Source organism: Centrocercus urophasianus, unplaced genomic scaffold (assembly GCF_019232065.1).
Source record: "Centrocercus urophasianus isolate 14NV4802_14NV808 unplaced genomic scaffold, USGS_Curo_1.0 seq_41, whole genome shotgun sequence".
NCBI lineage: Eukaryota > Metazoa > Chordata > Aves > Galliformes > Phasianidae > Centrocercus > Centrocercus urophasianus.
The window spans coordinates 1,166,167-1,180,472 of NW_024884989.1; the positions used below are offsets into that span (position 1 = coordinate 1,166,167).

Consider the following 14,306-nt stretch of genomic DNA (forward strand, 5'->3'; position numbering starts at 1 on the left):
GATGTGTTTCCACCTGCGAGTTGGAGAAAAAGACAGATCAATTCTTCAGAGTACACTAGATTAATCAAGGCAGATCATATTTTACTGTACAGAGGAATGTGACTGCTTCCTGCTTTTGTCCTGAGTGCAGAATGAAATGGGGACTCAGACAAGAGGAGAAAGCAGAAAAATCACAGTGCAGGTAACAGTGTTCCTCAGAGCTGCTGCCTGCTAGCGGGACCACGACCAGAAGGAAAGCAGTGTGAAGTCTGGGGGCTGCATCCCCCACCCCAGCACTCTCATTCTGGATGGACTCGACTGCAACACATCAGACACGATGTGGCAGAAGAATGGCGACAAACAACAGTAATAAAAATGTTTCTCTCTTCTACAGTGCCTGTTGTGAGAGAGACTCAAAGCACTTCAAAGACGTTATGGTATGAACACTCACAATGCCTCTGTGGAATAGGAAAGTGCTGCTGTTATTGACCACAGAAAACAGAAATGCTGGGGACAAGACCGTGTACCACGACTCCCAGTCTTGGACCAAGTGCCATTTTGGTGACACACTCAGAAAAAGGAATAAAATCATGTAAGAACACCTGTACATGCTGAAATGCCACTACTCTAGCCATCAACCCATTCCAACACACAGCGCAAGCCAGGGGAACACACAGTGCCCAGAAGAAGTTGCAGCCATTTGGCCTTGGTGCCTTTGAAAGAAATTTGCTGAAAATTTTCTGTGGTAGTGGCAGAGTCCCAGGAGAAATTTGGCCTAGAAAGGCTGTTCAATGGTTCTAATGGGACACGTGCTTGAAACTGTTGTGTGGGTGGAAGAGGCGAGGAGATGGGGACAAGATTTCTTTGGAGGATTATTGACAAGTTAGCAGAAGGCCTGTGATGTTGGTCAGTCAGAATAAGAGACGGCTCTGAGGTCAAAAGGCCCAGGGCACAGCATCTGCATGGGCTACTTGGATCGAGAACTTCCATGTTTGCATCTGGTCCAGCAGCTTCTTAGTTGATGAACTGAACACTTAGACAAAGATGAGAGCTTGGGACAAACAGCTAAGGAAATGGAAAGAGTGCTGACCTACCCACAGCCTCACACGGTCGCCTCTGCTCCTCCAGCTCTGCCACCTCAGCTCCTGCAGACTTTAGGGTGGGCTCTCCTCACCCACAGAATTCATCTCTCTGCTTGCAGAGGGGAAGATCCTGGCTTTGTCTGGGATAAAAATGAATGGAAGAGCCCCAGAAAATTAGCATGGACTGCCTCCCTGCCAGTCGTGTACATTCCTCTTCTCTCCAAATCAGTCACAAACTTCTGGCTGCAAGGAATTAAGTCAGCAGGGCGATGTTTGCACAGAGATGTGCGCTCCGTGAAGAAATATCCCGTGACTGAACTGAGGAGCTTGGAGGTAGTCGGGAAGAGGAGTGTCCATCAAAGAAAAGGGTCAGAAGATGAGGCCTTTTCTCACTTGTCCCTCCCACACCACTGAACTTCCACCCTGATCCATGCACAATTCTGTTTTTTGCCCAGAACGGCTTTGCCCAAGGCTGCGTGGTAACGGCCACTTAGATCACATAGGCTCTTATTTGTTCCTTTTCAGCTCAGTTTCCGTCAAACAAAGCCCCAGTACTTCTCTCAGATGGAGTCTATTCTAAACGCAGTCTCCATCAGCTGAGGAAGAAAGCCCATGAACCAGGAGCAGCAAACCCAGCATGGTCTGGGAAAGTGAAGGCCTTGGTTCTCTTTTGAAAACTATCACAGTGAAAGCCAGCACGGCCACCCCATTGAAGCCTATTTCTGAAATCACCTGGAATAGACAGCATGCTCCTCCTGCCTGTCCTGCACCAGAAGAACCCGGTGCTGCATCATGAGCCCCTGCATGAACTCAAGCTCACAACCTACAATCAGTGTATGCAGTATTGAGCTGGGAACATCACTAAGGCCAAGAGGCAGGAGGTATTTGTGGGGAAGAGGAGAACAGAGCTAATTTAGACAGAGTTTGCTGAGGAGAAAGTAGAAAATGACTCAGGGTGAGGATGTGAGAGATGCGCCATGTGGAAACTTGTTTACAATCTAAAGTCAGTCATCTTTTTACCCCAAGGAGGGGTCATGCCTGTCTTTTGGATTGGTGCATGGGTGCGTGCATGTGCTGGGGCTTTGTGTTCACACCATGGACAGGAATTGCTGGACTATAGTGCCCAGCACCACTGCAGTTACAGCACTGGGGCTGTGTGGCCTTCAGAACCACAGACCCTTTCCTGGCCAAAGAAAGTTCTAGTGTGAGTTGGTTCTGCAGGATTTGAAAGGAGAACAAATAAAAGGAAAACAATAATAACAAAAAGGAACAACAAAGAAATCCAGAGCAGATCCTAATCTGTGTAGAAAGCCAGAGATAAAACCCTCACAAATTCTGGGCCCACGAGTCTATCCTTAAAAGATTTTACAAATATACATTATCTAATTACCATTATATCAGATATACAACATGCCCGTTTATTATAATTATGCCGGATATATAATTTATATGCATGAAATGGAACTGTCTGCATGGTTAGAACTGGGACTCGGTGGAATTGGAATTTGGAAGGTTTCTTTTTGGGCCATTATATGGTAAGACAACCATGGAAAATTACCAGCTTGCTTTTCTGTAGACAGAACACTCTCAGCTTTGAGCTTCTGCTAAGTCTGGAAAGAGATTTGCTGCATACAGAGTTCTAGGTCGCAACTGAAAGAAAGAAACATGTTGGGAAATCCGAATTGGAGTGGTGGAAAATGCTATCAGGAAAAGAAACTCACGGGGAGAAATTCAGATGAAACCCACGGTAGACTTTCCTGGCAGGGGTGTTGGTGGAGTCAGCACTTCCCCCAGCACAGGTCAGCAGAGTGAAGCTGAACAAATTCTGGCACTAGAACCTCAGCAGTGGCAAGAAGCTGGAGGAGAGATAAGCTGTTCCTCCTTCCTATTTACATGTTGGAGACAGTAAGATACTAGAATGAGTGGAGAAGGGGTCTAACAAGCATTTCAGTATATTTGTGCTTATTGAACACATCAACCCCACTACTTCCTACACTGAGAGAGCAGGCGATTTGTAGGCACTAGTATATTTTTATCTTATGAGTATATTTAATATAAACTAAATCTTTATTTCTCAGCCAGGCTATTCTTGTCCCTAGATCTGCCAGTCCCTTAGGAAAGCCTGCCCTTGAATTTGTTCCAAGGGTGAGGAAGAACAGATGGATGGGTGCTGGCTGGTACTGAGTGGTCTGGAGGTGATCCCCAGCCAGAAGCTGACCTACTTGCTACTCAAAGGTCAACCGTGAGGACTGGCATGAGGGATGAGAACAGGGCCCCTTCCTGCCAGGATGGAGCACTGCATTTCCTCCTCCCTGTCACGGGCTGCATGAGACTGGTTCTGCTTGTAGCAACTGAAAAGTCTAAAATTGATGAAAATAATCAGATAATGTAGGTGAGCCCTTGGAAGGAGCCATCTACTTACTATGTCTTTCTTTGACAGAAACTGATGCACGTCAGGAAGTTTCCTCCATTATCCCTCACTGTTTTCAGTTTGGTTGGGTTCTTCTTATGTAATCAATGTAGAGGCGGCTTTAAAAACAATGGGATGGGACTGTCAGAGAAATCTTTTCAGACACTGAGTTATTAGAGGTTATCTTGGCCTATAAGGCCACTGCAGTACGGGGTGCCGTGGCCACCCCAGTCCTTAATGAATATCTACAATGCTCGAGGTCATATCAAACAGTCACCTCTGTTTTGCTCGCTGTGCGGTAGTGGTGGTGGTGTCCTGGAATATAATGCAGTTGTTCTACCGTGTTGTGCCGTCGGGAGGCGAACGCTTGGCGCTTGGCGGATGTTGGGTTCATCCCTAAGGTATTGTACAAGTTATTTGAGGCACTAGGATGGGAGTGCATTTTTGTCATCCTGTAGCGATCCAAGACAGGTGTTGAAACAAAGACGTCTGTGTGTGACAGTGCCCGTGACATGGACTGCTCGGGGTATCCCGACCGCTCCGGGGAGAGCAGAGGGTCCTGTGAGTGGAGACGCTCCGCGGACAGAAGCTGTTCATCTGAGAGGATCCGTTCATAGGACATGCTGAACTCCTCAGGCATGATCCTCTCAGGAGACAGCACCCTGTCCTGGGACATGGCCCTGATGGGGCGGCGGGGCCTGTCCCTCTGGTTGGTCTGTTGAGACATTTTGATGACGTTGATGGGGAGCGTGCCCCGGGCTGCCAGGTCAGGCAGGTGTCTCCTCCTCATGTAGTACTCATCAGCCTCTTTGTCAGCTGTGGGAAAAGAAAGGGAACAGTTAGAAATGTCAGAGTGCTCTCCCACAGGGTGAGAATGGGCGGCGTATCACACAGCCGTGTAGAAGCCTCCCAGTAAGACCTAAGGGCTATCTGCTAGCAGCTGGCCCTGGGCATGGACGTCCATGTCCAGATGCTGCCTGTTGGAGGGACACCAGCCCCACGTGGGTTGTGTGGCCATGGGTTTATCAGCAATAGCTGTGTGCAGACAGGTGTAATTCCTTTCATGATACATCACACCTTCTTGCACAACAGACACAACAGACTCTGTGTGCTGCTGGGTCCAGACCATGGTATCACACAATTCGCAGAAACAGCAAGTTATGGAGAAATGATCCAACATCACCTTCACAATGCACTTACAAAGAAAACACAGAGGAAGCAGGGTGAGGAAGGCAACTTCTCCATTTGGGGGAACTCATACCTCTGGCCTCAAATATGGATGTGCTGTGAAACCCCCTAAGCTACCTCAAAACACTGTTAATTACTATTCTTGAATATTTGTAAATGTGCTTACAAAGTGTCTCTGGTGAATATGGGATGTTCTCTCTGAGATGTTGAATCATATGCTTGAGGTTTTATTTACCCTTGTTTCTATACACTGCTTGATATTGTGGAGTTTATCTCATGGCAAGTTGCTTGATCAGTTTGCTTCTTCTCTGCCTTAAATGATCTCTTTGTTGCAGAGTTCTTTTTGGATTTCAAACAAATGCTTCAGCCTCAGGGAGGATTTTACCTACTGCAGATACGTCCCAGCATACTACTTAAATCCCAGAGCAGATGGAATGACCTGATTCAAACAACCTGTGGGTTGAAGATGAAGGAAAAACCCAGCTTTCCGGTAAAAAACTTTGATGTTCATATGCCTTATGCTGGGGGAGTAGGACTGCCTAGCTGGAAGGAGGATCATCAGCCTTTGGGTTTCAAGACAGCACAGCTTGTGGATCATCATGATGTGCCTGTGACTGCATGTGTAAAGCATGGAGCACCAACCCCTTATCAGAAATACGCTATCATTAAATGGAAGTTCCAAACAGTGTCTCCATGGGGTGGGTGGAGGGGGTGGAGGTGTGTCTAGAGCTCAGCACTAAGAATCTGTATGTGTCTTTCTCCTCCATTTCCTTTTCTGAGATGTTTTCTTGATGCGCCCCATCTTTTCTGGCTCATCAGTAGCTGCAGAAGACCTCAGAGAAAGACTCATCCCAGACACGTGGTAAACAGCCTTCATCTCCATGGAGAAGACAACAGAACATCTTCTGGTGTGCAAGAAGTGTCTTCCTCATTCAAAAACGAAGTGAAATTCTCCACCTTACAGAGAGAACGAGGTTTCTTGCAACTAATCTGATGGGGGCAGGCTGGTGCAGGGACCACAGAGTTGGGAACACACGCATAACCCAGCATGCACTTATCATCTCAAGCCAAGTGCTGGTGGACATCATCTAAATGCCACTCCTACGGCCTGCCATACAAATTCCTTTGCAAAATCTTTTGCCTGTAAGACACCTACGATAAAGATCGTAAGAAAAGGAAGGCCTTTCATTTTCTTAGCTGCAGTATTTCACTCCACTGATACAGATGGTGTTAGATGGGAAAATATACAATGGTGGAAGAGCAAAAAATGCACATGTAGAGTTTCTGAGGATGTTCAAGTGATAAAAATCACAAAGATCTGAATCAGAACTGTTAGGCAATCATGAAGTGGGTGAAGTAGATGGTCCTCTTGTGGGACAGCATCCTGTTCTGGGACATGGCCCTGATGATATGGTGGGGCCTATACCCTTGTTCTACAATGCTTGGATTCTATGTAGACATTAAATATATATAGCAGTTAAGCATAAACTTGGTGAGATGTACTTAAGCAGAAACTGTTTATTCTGACACAGACATAAATCTGTAGTTTTTACACAACACATCAGGGGAGGAATTGGCTGGCTGTCCCATGAGGCGTAGTGTTAGCTGAGGAAATGTCAGCACTTTATGATACTTAATTGGGTGCTGACAGCACCCAAATCCCAGAAGTTTGTTCACAAGAGAGCATTTAAAATTAGTGCCTTGGGCTCTTCAGAAAGAACTCACGGCGCTGCAAGCAGCCTGTGCTGGGTGACCTCACTCGCTGATTTCCTCCTCTCCTGCGCATTCAGTGCTCTTTGATTCCCCCCGGGTGTTGTTTCTCATGTTCCTGCAAACAGTCCACACAACCCAGTGGGTCCATGAGGAAGGTCCTTCTGCATCCAAAAATCCAAGCTGGGAATGCATGTGCTGAAATGCACGCCCTGATGGCACCATTTCTGGTGCTGAGCTCTTCTTGACAGCCCACACTCTGCCAGGACGTGAGGATTACCCAGAGCTCTCCTCTGTTGGCGTGCTCACTGTGGACAGGATTTGCTCAGCAGAATATTTATTGTAGGAATGGGTCCTTTTTTTTTTTGTAATAAAAAACTTCTAGGAAGAATCTTGTTGCAAACGTCAGAGAGCAACTCTCTTGTCATCCAACCCTCATGCTTTTAAAACCACCTTTTAGGAAGCCTTGGAAGAACTAGGGAATTTTGATATGGCCACAGCAATGTTAGATATTTGTATTCTATCCTGTGGCCACAGATAGACTTGCACACACTTAGTGTGCATGGACTTGATAATGATGTGTGAGGCTGGTTGCGGAATAGGAGCTGAGCAATTAGCACTCTGGCACTTGGCCTCTGCTCTCTGGATGAGAGAATTGCTGCTGGATTTGCCCAAGTGACTCTAAATAGATGTAATTAAAGCAGAGAACATCCCAAATGGAGATGTGCTTGGATGCTCACACCTGGCCATGGTAATTGCCAGAGGAGCTAAACCAGCTTAAGTGAGGTTTGCAGTGGTTTGAGCCTCCTACTGAGGCAGAAGAATCAGCTGATTAAAAGTGGTTCAAAGTTGCTCCTTGCTAATTTAGGTGAACAATGCAGCACGGCCTACACTCCAAAAAGTTTTACTAATTAGAAACATTACAAATATCCTTTCATTAAAAATATCCCTTCTGCACTCTTTTAAGAGATGGAAGTCTGCATGGCCTTCCGCTGGCGGCTGCTAACCCATTCAGGTCCTGATTGCACTTTAAAGGTGTTCCTAATCTCACGTTGTCTGTCTCCTCCTCTGCTGCTGAGAGACACAGGTAGATGTTGGCACAGCTATTCCAGGAATATTTTCAGGTGTGGACAAACTTCCTATCTTAAAGGAATCAAAACTGTAAAATGTCAACAGTGTGCTGGTTTAATTAGGCTGCAGGCTGCTGACTCTGGAAGGTGATGTCAGTTGATTGTTACTGGAGCAGCAATGGAGGACATGGCTCCACGAGAGGCCAAGTATCACAGCAGTGCCTTTGTGTGTGAAGGGGAAGCTCTACAGCAGCATTTCCATACCAGAGAAGAACAGTGAAACATACATGGCTTCAGGCTTCAGAGCTTCGAGGCTTCAAGTGCATCACCAAGCGCTGGTGGTGCAGGAACTGCTGATGTCTGGTCACCTTAGTTTGCTAAAACCAAAGTCATAGAATGGTTTGAGTTGGAAAGGACCCTTCAAGGCCACCTGGTTCAACTCCCTGCAGTGAGCAGGGACAGTTACAGCTTGATCAGATCTCAGAGCCCTGTCCATCCTAACCTTGAATGTCTCCAGGGATGGGTCGCCCACCACCTCCCTGGGCATATCCACGTGCCCAGGACCTGAAACCTTCCAGTCTGTTTCATCCCATCCTCACTGCATCAGCAAGTTCACAGGGATGACGAGACACTGATACTGCTACTCCTTATTGTTTTATTGATGCTCACGCGATAACTGGCATTTTTTAATTTAGCCAAAATAAATGTTTCTCTCTTATAGATTTTATGTATAAAATTCAAAAAGCTGTCCTAAGTGGATTTCTAAGGGCCAGAAATGATGAGCAGATAGGAGGATATCACTGGTCTATTGATTAATGGAGATTTCTCTTTTAAAAAAAAAAGCCACCCTCATATTTATGGGGCTTTGCTCATGTTTTTCAAATGCTTAGAGGTGGAATTAAGGGAAGTCACACTTTTCTAATTTCTTTTTCTTTTCATAATTTCTTTTCATAATCTCTTTTTCTTTTCTTCCCATTTTTTCCCCTCACGTTAGTTCCTGGGACATTGCCAGGACTTGTCTCCCCGAACATCCAGACTGCTGATTGCTTTAGGACAAGCTGACCTGCACCGGAGATTTTTGTTTCTCTCATTTGCAGGGAAAGCCCAAATGAGTATTTCCTCGCATCTCACCTCAGCCTGCCTAAGATGAGTGAGACAAAGCCACTGCAGGAAGGCAGAGCACAGCTCCTCCAATGTGTGATTAGAGAAATGAGGTACATGGGTGGGTTTCTGAGAAAAGAGAGTGGAAAAGACAAGGATGATTTTTCTCCCTGTGGTTAGTATGATTAAAACATATGCACGTTCATCTGTATGTAAGGTCATCAGAGCAATTTATTTGCTTTTCTTTCTCAGCAGTTCCAGTGTATTCCCTCGTTGGCCTTGTCTTTCCTCTTTAACATTTTCAAGCTGCCAAGTCATTTGTGATGATCCAATACCAAGTGGTTTAATATGCCTGAAAATATTAGCTTCCTTTCTGACTGACCTTTCTCACTCAGCTGGGACAGCAGTTCCCTGGGGTGCTGGGCAGGGCAGAATTAACACAGATGCTTTTGCTCAGCTGCATGTTCCCACACTCCACACACTGCTGCTCTTCCCATGCACAAGCCCAGCATCAAAGGTGGCTTGTTATCCAGCAATGGGTTTGACAGTTTGCCAAAGCAATTCGGGGGTCAGTGAGAGACTGGCACCTTGATATGACAGAGATGGCTGCCCTTTGTTACTGATTAAGAAGATGCCCGGATGAAAAGGAGGCCAGAGGAACTGCTGAGGAGAACTTAGAAGTCCTGGTTGACAGAGAACTTAACAAGAGCCAGCAGTGTGCGCTTGGAGCCTGGAAGGTCAACAGTATCCTGGGTTCCAGCAGAAGAGGGCGGCCAGCAGGGCAAGGGAGGGGATTGCCCCTTTCTGTTCTGCCCTTATGAGGCCCCATCTGGAGTACTGCATCCAACTCTGGGGACCTCAACACAGAAAAGATGCTGAGCTTTTGGAGAGGGTCCAGAGGAGGACCACAGAGATGCTCAGAGGGCTGGAGCACCTCTTCTATGAAGATTGGCTGAAGGAACTGGGCTTGTTCAGTCTGGAGAAGAGCAGGCTGTGGGGAGACATCATTGGGCCTTCCATTATTTAAAGAGAGTTTAGAAACATGAGGGAAATCAACATTTTACTGGGGTAGATAGTGATAGGGCAAGGAGGAATGGTTTTAAACTAAAGGAAGGGGGATTTAGATTAGACATCAGGGGAAGTTTTTAACAGAGAGAGTGATGAGATGCTGGAACAGCCTGCCCAGAGAGGCTGTGGATGCCCCATCCCTGGAGGTGTTCAAGGCCAGGCCGGATGGGGCCCTGGGCAATGTAATGTAGTACATGAGATAGCAGTTGGCAATCCTGCCTGGGGGGAGGAAATGGGGGCTGGAACTTAACGATCCCTGAAGTCTCTTCCAACCCAAGTCATTCTATGATTCTATGAAGAGGAAGGTTGACTCTGCTCAGCACGTTCTTGAGGCATTTGAGCTTGACCCCTTAACACAAATCTATTTTTGCCTCTTTAAACAAATATCTAGGAAACAATGCAGGAAGGCAACCATACTCCCTCCTGTGACCTGCTGAGGGGCACGTTGGACACGTAAGGAGATGTCTTTTCTTCGGCTGCAAAACAAGTTTTTTGAGACCCCATGGATCAGACACCTGGTAAGGTAATGACCAGTGCATGGATGGAGTTGCTTGGTCAGAGAGTTTATATTCAGTGTGAGCTGGGTAAGCATAACAGGAGTAGATACAGAAGAGTTCAGATCTGATGTACATTTCCAGATGTTGGCTGTGGAAGATGTGGGAGGTTCAGTTAGCATTCGTTTGTTGTTTTTTAATGTTCCAGTGAGATACATCAATATCCTTAGCAGGAAGCTCAAGGCATTTTCAGTGAGCATCTATGCACAATGTATAAAACAATAGATGAATCTCAGGCTGGAAGAGGTCTGGACCATCTCCTTCACACAGTAAGAGCCACAGTAAGAGTCCTTGGTGCAATTCCTGGTGGATGCTTCCCTAACGTGTTCCCAATAATGTCAAGACAGACATCCCCCAGCCTCTGAGCTGGAAGTACTTATCCCAGGTAATCCTGAGCATTGGAAATCAATTAGAAATGAAAGAGCAATCTGGGGGCTATCCAGTTGATCCATTTTTACACTATTTCATCTGAAAAATGAAAATAAATCATCACCTTGAAATGAGGACATTTTAAAGCAGTTATGTTTCAGTGTCATGATTTCAAGGGTTTCCCAGTATTGAACAACATCATCAAAGCTACTCAAGAACATGGACAGCTAATCACAGGGATGCAGGGAAAGGGAAATGCTTCTGGTTAGGACAGTGACTCCAAATGTTATCAGGAGGCAAAAGTCACATACATGGCAGTATCCAGTCCCTAAATACCTTATCTCTGCTCTGCAACATGGTTAAGCACATGCTTACTTTTCAGCATGTCAAATATACTTGCCTAAATGTTAAACACAGATTTAAATTCCACAGTGAAGTGCCAAGGAGTGGGCAGAGATTTTTATGTGCTACATTTCTGTTGCATTTTCTCTTCTGGAAAATCCTCTGCATGAGGATGTGCTATGGACAGTCCAAGGGCTCCTCTGCCACTTCGTTTTGTACGTCTCTCTTAGCAGGCTAACTTGGGAATGCAGCTTTTAGACAGAGCAAGGATGTAGCATCTGCTCTTTGTCCCGATCTGCTTTCAGTGAAGCTATTGCAAATATAGACACTGAAGTTATTTTTCCAACTGAGGCAGCATGTATACCTGGCTGCACCCAGAAAATGCCCATGTTAACACACTATAGACTTGACATCTCAGTCTAGAGAGAGCACTTTTCATCACAGATATCACTTATTTCTAAATCTCATTGAAGCTGAAGATATTTCCATGTGAATATTCACCATCAGGAGCAGCAGTGAGTTGGAGCATTGCAGAAAAGTTGACAGAACAATGCAATATGTAAAACAGCAAGAAAGAATAGATACTAACTGGCATGAACAGGTCAGAGAGCAACACATAAAGACATCAGCAATGCACCAAAGACCAGGGTAAGGTGCTGTTCAGGACCATGAAACATGGTGGACTGCAGCACTGCTGGGGACAGGCAGATGTGCTCCTACTGAAATGGAGGTTCCCAGCCAATTCAGCACCTTTTTATCAGCCTGGGTTTGTCATCTGGTTCCAGCTGCTCCTGCAGATGGTGAGATATCTGCTCTGGGTGCATCGGGCTGAGCTCGGCTGATGTGAACAGCCAGAAAGCAAAAAAGGATTCTCAGATGACTCTATCAGGAGCAGAGAGAGGCGGAGCTGGGGGAGGCAGCACAGGATGGAGGTCAGTAAGCAAATAACCACATGTGCTCTCACAGTAATGAAGTGACTCTTTCTCTCTGCTCTTCCTTGATGGGAAGCGACATCCAGGAGAATCATTACTGGAGATGCCAACTTGGGCAGTACAACAACAGAGGGAAGAAGATTATTGCCTTAACGTTGTGCCCGCTGCGGCTTACAAGCAAATGAGATACAAAGGAAATGGAATGAGCTGACACCTACTTAGTCTCTTCAGAGAAGAATATTTACTTGGGTTTGTCTTGACGGCAGACTCGTAGGATGGTGGGAGGTGAGAGAGGTTCTGGAAGGACCGGGAGAAGGACAGATCGTAAGGTTCGGTGGCAGAAGTAAGGATGTTGTTCATCCGTGGCGTGTCTGCAAAAAAGAAAAAAGAAAAATAAGACATGTCCAGAGCATGCATGAAAACCAGCTGAGAGGGGTGAGCTGTTCCCGCAGCTCTGGACAGGGAGAAGTGCTGTAACTGAGCCAGCCTCAGCGACAATTCCTGGACAGGATTTGAAGTGGCTCCAACGGGTCGATATAAAATGGATGTGGCTTTGCTTCCTTGTCCCCAGTGATCATGGAGAGAGGCAAACTGGTGCCTAGGAAGCCTCCAGACAGACGAGCCTTCATTTCATGGTTCTGGTGGAATGAGTCAGCTCACTTACCATGGAGGTCTCCATCATGATGTGGTGAACTGACCCTACTGCATCCCGCACAAGCTCATGCACCATCACCTACCTTTGCCTTGCAAGCCACACTTTTCCATTCGCCATAGCCATTGAAAAGTGTCTGTGAGTTCATTTTAATAATCAGATTGCTCTTTCATCATGCCAGAATTCGGGTCACTGCTCCAAACCCGGAAGCTCCATGCAAAACCCAGTCCATGGCCCCAGTGTTCTAGTGGGCGCTGGGGGTGGCCATACATCCCCTGTTTGTGGTGAAGCATGAAGTGCAGCTGTGCAGTTTGCATCTGGCTGTAGTCAGAAGATGAGGCAAGGCTTGGAGGGGTTCCTGAAGCACAGAAGCAGGGCTGGAGGATACTGCCCTCTGCTTGTCTTCACTTTGCTGGTCACTAAAGGAGCCCCTGGTCAGCTTAAAACTCCCTCTGCTGGGATGCTAATGCTGAGGGTGCTGTCAGTAAAGATTAGCACTGAGCTGGGATGTTAGAAATCAAGTCCAAGCAATCTGCAGAGTTTGCCGTGTAACTGAAATCACATCCTTTTGCCACAAGCTGGATGGAAAATGGTCTTTCATCAGTTCAGCTGAGGGACAGAGGCCTGCTGAATTACAGCATTTTTGACTCCTGGTGTTCAAGTATTAACATAGGGATAAGAGTATTGAAAATAGCAAGGACTGCAATTGTTGGGAGCAAAGCTATAACAGGCTACAAGGTCATGGAAAGGGGCTCTGTGGGGGCTTGAATCAATGTTGGAATGCATTAGCTGGGTCAGTAGGCCAAGGAGCTGGCCACTTGTGATATGATCTGACAGGGAAATGAGAGGGCAAAATGTTCCGATGTAGCTGAGGAGCAGCAGAATGCCTAGGTTCACCTTTCCCTGTCATGCAGTCCTCCAAAGGGTACTCATGAAGAGCAATGCAATATAAGCTCAGCACTTATTCATGTGCCTTTATACTCTCATAGACCCCCCCTGGTCTATGGGCTGCTGTGAGCTAAGTCACAGCTTCTGCCCAAAACTGGAGCAAGTGTGCTAGCCTTGCACAACATTTTCCAGCTTCTCTCATCTCCCAGAGAAAAATTAAATGAGAACTACCCGAGTGCAGATATTTCAGCAGATATTTTCTAGACTTGATTCTGAAATTCAGCGGTTTCAGTGTGTGGGTTTTGCATGGAGTCCTGTTTGCACTGGAGAACAGGATATCTTCTGAGAGCACCCACATTTTGCAAACTTCCTTGGTGTTCCCTGTTGCCTAAGGATGGTGTTGCAGTTCCCATGTGTGTGGGGAAGCAGAGCTGCTTCCACAACCTTCCTCCCACTGAGACTCCTGATAGATATTTTAGAACTTCTATCCCCTATCCTTTGCATGCTTCTCAGCCAAGGTGAGGCCGACAGTCCCATCTTCCTGAAGAAGGCTGCTCAGGGCTTCCTAAAGCCAGCTTCCTCAGAGTGCTCCTGTGCAGCTCCCACAAGGCTCAGTCCAGAGGCACTGAACCATGTGGGCGATGCCAGAGCATCTGCGATGTACACAGAGTTGGAAGAACTATCAGGCACTTGAATAACAACCACCATGTCAAACAAACCCCAAGTCATTCCTTCCTGCCCCTCTTGTCACTGACACCGTGCACTCTTCCACATGAGGAAGCCTCCTGTAGAGCATCATATCAGTGTCTTCTTCCTCAATATCTATCTGTGAGGTTTGACAGCAAGTAAAGGAGCAACTTTTTCCCCCCTGACCCAGCATGGGGCACCACATCCTGTGCGGGGAGCACCAAAAGATGAGGGTTAAGGAGATGTCTCTGCTGTGGCACTTATCAAACACATG

At 46.5% G+C, this 14,306-nt stretch overlaps 1 protein-coding gene across 1 annotated transcript in view; it reads right to left on the reverse strand.

The window, feature by feature from the left end:
* Positions 1–3,736: 3,736 nt before the first annotated feature.
* The window catches only part of SHISA6 (shisa family member 6), a 213,494-nt gene continuing 202,924 nt past the window's right edge, over positions 3,737–14,306 (reverse strand). Inside the window, exons 5-6 of the mRNA XM_042833341.1 lie at positions 12,024–12,176; positions 3,737–4,287 (exon numbers count right to left, since the gene is read on the reverse strand). Of these exons, the coding sequence (XP_042689275.1) occupies positions 3,737–4,287; positions 12,024–12,176 (704 nt within the window). The remainder of the gene's footprint in view (positions 4,288–12,023; positions 12,177–14,306) is intronic.